Source organism: Phyllostomus hastatus, unplaced genomic scaffold (genome assembly GCF_019186645.2).
Source record: "Phyllostomus hastatus isolate PE091 unplaced genomic scaffold, TTU_PhHast_1.1 phas_contig_147, whole genome shotgun sequence".
NCBI classification, from domain to species: domain Eukaryota; kingdom Metazoa; phylum Chordata; class Mammalia; order Chiroptera; family Phyllostomidae; genus Phyllostomus; species Phyllostomus hastatus.
The window spans coordinates 9,221,529-9,229,872 of record NW_025333603.1 but is presented as its reverse complement, the minus strand read 5'-3'; the positions used below and the strand labels follow the sequence as shown (position 1 = coordinate 9,229,872).

At 45.9% G+C, this 8,344-nt stretch overlaps 1 protein-coding gene across 1 annotated transcript in view; it reads right to left on the bottom strand.

Moving 5' to 3' along the window:
* Positions 1-1,065: 1,065 nt before the first annotated feature.
* The window catches only part of LOC123831221 (BEN domain-containing protein 5), a 237,458-nt gene continuing 230,179 nt past the window's right edge, over positions 1,066-8,344 (bottom strand). Inside the window, exon 10 of the mRNA XM_045858033.1 lies at positions 1,066-1,203. Coding sequence (XP_045713989.1) covers positions 1,095-1,203 — 109 coding nt within the window. The 3' untranslated portion in view covers positions 1,066-1,094. The remainder of the gene's footprint in view (positions 1,204-8,344) is intronic.

Here is an 8,344-nt window from a genome sequence, read left to right as displayed (position 1 = left end):
CATCCCTTATCAGATGGAGCTTGGCTGCCTTGGGGATCAGCCTTGCAGAAGAGCAATCAGGAAGTGAAGGGGAATTTATGCCCCAAAAGGCAACTTTCATCTGCCTCCCTGTCCTATGGGGGGTCAACTCTGAGGAGTGTTTTTACATCATTTCTAAGGAAGTTCCTAGATGGGTTGAGATCCCTGTCCTCTCAGAGGTAATCAGCTCATTAACACACCCTTCACTGGACTTTCTCTCTGCTCTTTCTCACTTTTGACTCTCCCTTACTTCTGCTTCTAGGTATCACCTGGAAACTAAACAGCTTGCTCTCATTTCCTTATCCCAGTCTCTGCTTTTGGAAGAACCCAAGCTAAGATCCATGGCAGGCATTAGGAGTGACTGAATAAATGAATGAATGAATAAATGGATGAAGAAAAACTGATGATATTATAATGAGAGGAGTGAAGGACACTGTCAAAGGTGGGCAAATGACCATCTGCTGTGTATGAAGAAAGACCCTATTACCTACCTCGTTATTTATTCACAGTGAAGGACCATAGCTTTCCAGTGTGCACACCAGCATGTTGGTTGAACTGACTACCTTAGAAATACTGGGCCTAAGAGTACTGTGGGTATGACCAATAATCGTTTCCCTCGAAGGGACACTTCCATTTGGTAGGGACTTTATTCACATCATGTCATTTATTCTTCACAAACCTCCTGTGACCCAGGAACTAACTAATCCCATTTTATAAGTGAGGAAACTGAGGTTTATAGAGGTGGCTCAAGATCACATGGCGGCACAACTGAATCTCAGCTGGGTCTGTCAGGTAGCAGGGTCCATACTCCTGTGTCCATCTATCTACCCGAGTCTGTTACAGCATCCAGGCTGGGGCTTCACTCTCCAGCTGCTTGGCAAGCAATTTATAATATAATGCACACCCTTGACATCAGGGTGTGCCTTCTCTCAAGGTCTAGGGTAGCCATAGCAGGTCTGTGCAGTAAAATACGGTCAATAATGCACAAGTCCATTTGTTATTGTTAACCAACACTTAAGATAAAACATTGCTTTATTTATTCTGTCTGGCAGCTCAAGGGTGCTCCATGGCGTCTATTATATAGTGATGTTAATTAGGTCCGTAGCGCTGCGCCTTCTGTATACAAGGTTCACTGAGTCACCTTCTGGTCTCATCTCTCCAGTGGTCTCTTGTTCACCATTGGGCCTGAGGACAGAGAGAATCTTTGGGAAGCTGGCATCACCACCAGAGTTGCTGACCTGAATGAGAACACTTACTAACTAGATATCTTGTCCACAGCATTAGGGTCTAGCAACCTGACATGATTTTCAAGATAGATATCAGACCATCCTTCAAGGAGGCAACTGGGTAGTGAGGGGTCCTGGAACCCCCAAAATGGCACAACTGTAGGAGCCCTTAGTGATTACCTATCTGGACAGGCTCATTTTATAGCTGAACAAACAGGCTTAGAAAGGGAGAGTGACATTTCTAAAGTTATATAAATGCTAGTAGACTGGGATTAACTTCCAAATATTTTCACTTCCAGCTCAAGTTCTTTCTATTGGATCCTTTTAAGGTCCCTATCCCCCTTGCCCTTGTCCCCCTCCTATTGTGTGCTGTAGAATGGATGCATGCAGAGGATATTTGTTCCTTCTCCCCATTGTACCCATTTCCACTGAAGTTCCTGAAAGCAATTACATGAGTGAGGAAAAGCAATCATTCTTAACCCATCCTAGAGCTGAGGAAATGGGGTTCAAAGAGGGAAGCTGACAGCAAATGAATCAGGCTTAAATTCAGGCTTCTGGGTTAGCACTCTTTCCAACAAACCTCACAGCCTGCCTAAGGGTGAGTGAACAAATAAACAAAAGAAAGAAAGAACGAATGAGTAAAGGAATGAACTCACTCAGGGGGGACACATTCAGGCATGCATGATGAACAGGGTTGCATTTCCGAAAGTCTCCATCCTATGTATTTGCATTTCAACACGGTCAAAGTGCCAAACCGCCTGAAGCTGCTCTATGTCTTGGAGCAATGAAGTGTTACTCACAATCGCACACCCCCACTCTGACCACCACCCAGTACTCAGCCTCCTGTAGAGCAGACCCTCATCCAGTGCTTCTAAAATCAAACAGAAATGAACAGGGCATTTACCTCTCTGGGAGCAGTGAGGAGAGGTATTGGGGTGTTAAGGAGAGCAGTCTCTCCCTTCATAACACCACACCACAGTTGGGGATTTTTTTAACTTTTAGTCAAGACAGGCCTGAAGAAGGAGAAAGAGAGAAAAATAGATTGGAACACAAAGGCTGAGATACAGGAAAGGGAACTAAACACAAGATCGATCACCTACTAACAGAGTCAGGAAAAAGGATTCTTGGTGATCTTTCCACCCGAAGGACTGGCCTAGGTGGTGTTAGCATCTGTCTACATGGGAACTGGGTAGGAGGAGAGGTGGCCCTGATGCCCTGCTGGGCACAGGCCAGGGAGGCTGGGCAGGAGGGAAGCCCATTAATATGGATGGAAGTTCAAGAGAATAGATAGAATTTCAAACAGAGACTCAACCTAGGACTGCTGACTAGGAGCTGAAGTGAAAATGTGCTTAGAATCGACAATGGCCTGTCATCTAACACTCAGCGATGCACACACAAAAACATTCACAGCTACACAAACTCATGCATTTCCACCCTCAGAGAGAAAGAAGTTACTCATAAAAGCCTCATACATAATGCAAATATACTAGTGTATATACACACCCACTCACATACACATTCAAATTCATCATAGTCAGTTATCTGTCACCCTCTCCCAGTCTCTCCTCCTCCCTCTCTCTTCTTTGTCTCTCTCCCATGGATGCTCATAACTTTTAAAGTTTAACAACTTCAGCCCTGGCTGGTGTGACTCAGTGGATTGAGTGCCAGCCTGTGAACCAAGGGGGTCATCAATTCGATTCCTAGTCAGGGCATGTGCCTGGTTTGGAGGCCAGGCCCCCAGTAGGGGCTGCTCCAGAGGCAACCACACATTGATGTTTCTCTCCCTGTCTTTCTCCCACTCTTCCCCTCTCTAAAAATAAATAAATTAAATCTTTAAAAAAAGTTTAACAACTTCATATATAGGCGTGCAAGCTAGCTTTGCTCCATTTTGCCCAGAAGTTTAAGGCATTGCCCTTATTTATAAACTTCTAGAGGCAGGAAGAGAAGGAGGGGTATCAGGCTCACAGAAATGTTCTGCTCAGAGCAGCCATCCTCATCTTCATTCCCATCAGCAGTAGCAGCAGCAATACCTGCAAATTCCCACTAAATGGATACTCTCTGCCTGGCCTTTGCTGGGCCCTGGGACCCGAGCAATGAGTAATGCTGGGTTTTGCCATCTCTAATCATCTTGCCCCAATGCAAAGCTGAGTTGGAAAGACAAAGCTGATGCACAGGAAAAGTGACATACCAAGGCCATTTCTAAGTGCCAAATGAGATGTTTAGACAAGAGTTCTTTTAGAAGCCCAGAGGGAGAGTTATCTATGGGGGCTGGAAAGTCAGGGAAGACTTCCTGGAGGAGGGGCCTTAAAGGAGAGGTAGAAATCAGGACCACAGAGAAGAATGGCAACGTTTGACAAACACAAGATGTTTAATACATTTTGTTGGGTGATAATAACAGGACAGTCCAGGCCAAAGTCAAAGAATGGACAAGTGGGGACTTTTACGACATCTTAGAAGAAGGGGAGAAAGTACTGGGAAGCACTTTTCAAACACACTGCACTTTCCCATTCATTCTCTCATCATATCCTCGCAATACTCGTGGGAGTGGGTTGCCTGGGGGTTATGCCACCATATCGAAGAGTAAGAAACTGAAACCCGTTGGAGGTCTGGGGTAACTCCAGACAAAGCGAGATTTACTTGATGTCACACAGCCAGGGAGTGCCAGAGCTGGCAGCAGAACCTGGTTTCCTAATGGCCTCGCCTTTATAACTTCTGGCTTTACAGCTGGAATCCTGAGGGTGTGAGGACAGGAAGTAACTGGGGAGAAGGGACAGGAAGGCTTTGGGCTATTTAGTGGGAGAACTCCCTCTAGCTGGTGACCAGTGCCCACTTTCTAGTGCAGGCCTCCTCAGCACTATCCCATCCTGATCCCCCGGCAAAACACTCTCCCGTCTTCTGCCTGTGAAGACAAGTATTTCTGACCATTATTTCAAAGGAAGAGGCATGGGCCTGGTGGACAGGCAGGGACATCAAGCTGCAAAGGAGAAAACCTAGAGCCAGGCTCAGGGGCACGTGACCCAGTGAGGTCATGTACAGGAACAAAAGTGAGCCAGTGAGCTCCCTGAGGGAGAGGCTCTTTATAACAAGTGTTAAATATGTCCCGTGCCATCAGTCTTGGGACTGTCCACAAAAAGGCAGAGAGGAGAATGGAAAGAAAGCAAGCACTGGAGCCTGGTGACATCCAGGCTCCACTTAGGAGCTGTCACTTTGGACAGATTACTTTACTTCTTTAAGCTTCTGTTTCCTTATTAGGGAAATGAGGAGAATAATTCCTGCTTTGTAGGGCTATTGAGAGGATTATATAGGATTGTGAGAGATAAAGCAACCAGTGCAGGGTCCACAGCCCAGCAGGACCCCAGTCCAGCAGAGAGGTGCCGGGGCTGCAGCAGATTAACAATAAGAGCAGTAATGGTAGCAGTAGCAGTAACAGCAGCAGCAGCAGCAGCATTAGTAGTACTAGCAGTAGTATTAGTAGTACTAGCAGTGGTAATCAATGCTTTGGGGAGATAAGTCTGAAATTAAGGTTCATTTATTGAAATGAGCTCAGGGTGAAATTTTGGATTTGAGATGCTTTCATTGTTTTTTTTGTTCTGCTATTCTCACTGAGCACCTCTGATGAGCCTGGAATTGTGTTAGGTGCTGTAAGAGGTGCAGAGATGAATAAGGCCCCATCTCTGCTCTCTGGGAATTCAGTGGTAGTGGGAGAGGTGACCACCATCTTAGTGAAGTAAATACATAAATAAGCAAAGTGCTGGGGGATACAAGAAAAGTTGAAATTAATTACGACTGAAGAGATGACTAGGGAGGACGTCATGGAGTTGGCACGTCTGGGCCAACCCTTGGATGAAGGGATTTCCTTTAGTGAAGAAGAGTAGAGACGGTGGGTGGATATGAGAGACACCCAGCAGGCAGAACCTGCAGGATGTGGGAACTGATCAGAAGAGGATTGTGAAAGACACTACAGCAGGCTGCTACCCAGGCTCCTGGCCTGGGCAGTTGATTTGAAAGAGATGCTGTAAACACAGGGGCTGGTTTTAGAGAGATCCAGTGAGCTCTCTGGAGAGACAGAGAACTGGAGGCATGGGGGTCAGCGAGGGGCTGTGGCAGCGTATGAGGTAGGGGCCAATGGGGGGTGGGTAAGGAGGGAAACATGGAAAAGAGGGAGGAAGGAAAATACACAGCAGTCCAGCCAGTAAGTATCGCATGCCCATTTTAATGATGGGGAAAGTAAACTCTGCTTTAAATGATTCACAAGACAAGGTGGAAAAAAAGCAAGTAGGGGAGCTGAGATAAAAACACTGGTCTATCTGACTCCAGATTCGCTCCGTTATGCTGCTCGAAGGCAGAAATGTCACAGAGGCAGACACAAGCGGGCATCGTGACTTGCTGTGTGGGGTGGTGGGGGTGGGAGTTGAGACAATGGCAAGGTTTCCAGCCTGAGCAAAAGGAGACATTAACCAAGACAGCCAGTGCCATGGAGAGAAGCAGCTTCGGACTTGAGATTGATACGGAGCCAGCAGAAAGTAAATCTCAGGTCTTTGAGGGACAGGTAAAATTTAAGCAGTAAGTGCTGTAACAGGAGACATAGGGATACCATTCTGCACTGGCCAGGCTCCATGTTGAGGTCTGGGGTTGAACCCCTGAGCAATGAGGGGTGGCAGAGTCAGGTTTGTGTCCAGGGCCTGTCCTTATTACTTTCCAGGTGTGGACCATGGACAAGGGATTTAATCACACTCATCTCAGTTTCCTCACCTGAGAAATGGGGAACACAAGCCCTGTCCAGCATGCACCTGGGTTTGGTGAGAGTAGGAAGAACCAATATAGGGGACAGTTCTTCAGGGAATGTCCTGAGCTGTAGTGGGCAGAGCGTACCCACCAGTATGATAACTTCACAGAGACTATTCCTGAGAAACTGTGTGCCAACCAAAAATAACATAGAAAGAGTCTCTTATAAATCCTGCTAAGCTTTGTCTGTTGTTATTTTAATAAAACATGGTATCTTGGAGAACTGATACCCTCCCCACCTTGTTTTAGTCTTGTCAGTTCTGCCTCAGTTCAGGCTTGGTGAACACTGTGCTCCACACTGCCTCCCCATCTGCTCAGAGGCCCAATGTATAAAGCCGCTTTGCTTGGGTGAATGTATGAACTGAGGCTCAACAAACGTAAACCACTCCAGACTTCCATGGTTGGCACGGCTCTTACAACTTAGGAAAATGAGTTGTGGTCCTCTTAGGCAAGTCTCAGGCATGTCACTGAATTACTGTGAAAGGACACAGCTCATCCTGTGCCCCTCTCCTATTCAAAGGCAATAGGAAAACCCAGCTAAAGGTTCCCTGCTGCTGCTGCTGCTGCTGCTGCTGCTGCTGCTGCTGCTGCACTGACAGTATCATCAAGGCAGGTGACCCAGACTCTGCTATGGCCTCAGCACAAGAAACTGGGGGCCTCCTACTTGTGGATCTCAGTTTTTGAGGCTAAATAGACCTTCACTTCTGTCTCTGAGCCTCTGGACTGATGCAGAAAAACACTGCCATTACTTATGAAGAGTTGTGTGAGAGTAAAGTAGAGGCCCAGCATATTCATCCCTTCTCCACCTGTTTGTTTGTACAGCTAGCTGTCTCTCCCCTTCCTGCTTGTGGCTCTATCCTGAGGAGAAAGTGGGCAGGCAAGAAGAGAGGCTAGAGCGCCCTCTGCTGGGTCTGGGTGGGCGAGTTTACCTTTTAGGTTGGGTTGGTGCTGTCCTCTATCTCAGTGCTGAAATCCTTCCTGCTAACTTGAGACCATGGGCATAATCTGGTCCAAAAAAAAACTAGGGAGTTGTTAAGCAGCCAACGTCACAGGGAGGTTCCCTGGAAACTCTTCCTTTCATGGCCAGGCCTTCTCTCTCTGCTCTGACAATGTGGAAGAGCAGAGAGTACTATTGCAAAAACATCCTACAGTCAGCTTTATAGCCATACATTTTTTCCTCTAAAGGAATGCTACATGTTAGCAAAGTCCATGTGCTGTAATTTAGACACAATGAATGGCACCTGCTTAGTACTAAAATATACTTTTCATGCTGTATACTCCATTCTCTGACAGCAGTTATGTAACCTCCTGCCTCACGCCATTCCTCTCCAGACTGACAGATTAGAAGGTGATGCCACAGAGCACCCAGCATCTCCCTAGAGAAGGAGCCCCCATTTCCTCCATGACAAGTGTTTACTCAGATTCTGCTTGCATACCTCTAGTGACAGGGAGTTCACGGTTTCCACAGGAGCCCATTCAATGATTGGCAACCCTAATCACCTCATTTTTAAACTAAAATCTATCTTACTGAGAATATTTTCCTAGAGTTAGTTTTTACTTTTGACAACACAGAGAAAGTTTGCTTCTTCTGGACAAAAAGAATATCCAAGATATCTTTTTAACTTTGTACAGATTGCTTTCCTACTTCCACTCCCCCTTATTATTTTTTTTTTATCTCAGAGACAAACAACTTCACTATCTTTTTCCACTTCTACTGGGAAATGATTGGCAGACAACTCGCCATGCTGGCAACATTACCAATAGCAGAGCCATCATTTATTGAGCTCCTTTTCTGATATTCCCCATACCTAAATTATTAAACTTCCATAACTGCTACAATGAGGTAGACATTATTATTACCATCTTATGGGTGAGAAAACAAAGATTCAGAAAGGTTAAGTAATTTGCCCAAGATAATACAGCTATCAAGAGACAGGGCCAGGGTCAGGATGCAGAATGAAAACCCAGAGTTGCCTGGCTCCAAGGTTTTGCTTATAAACTATTAGCATACCCACTGCTTGTGAGGCTTGTGAGTCCTGTGAGCCAATTAATCAAAGCAGGTTTTTAAAAGTGGGGCCTAAATATATTCCCAGCATACGGGAATGATCATGCCAGAGAAAAATAGACCAGGACTGTCATCTCTCTTATTTTATGCTTTCTGCGTTTATTTATGCTATCTCAAGAGATGCTGTCCTTTCTGAAAGACCTGTCTCACTGTTGGCTCCTGCTGAGCTGGTTGCAGTCAACTAAATCCCCAGGACTCTGACATGGGAACTGCTGGAAAGTCAAGTCTTGACTGTTCTGCCTTATCTTGT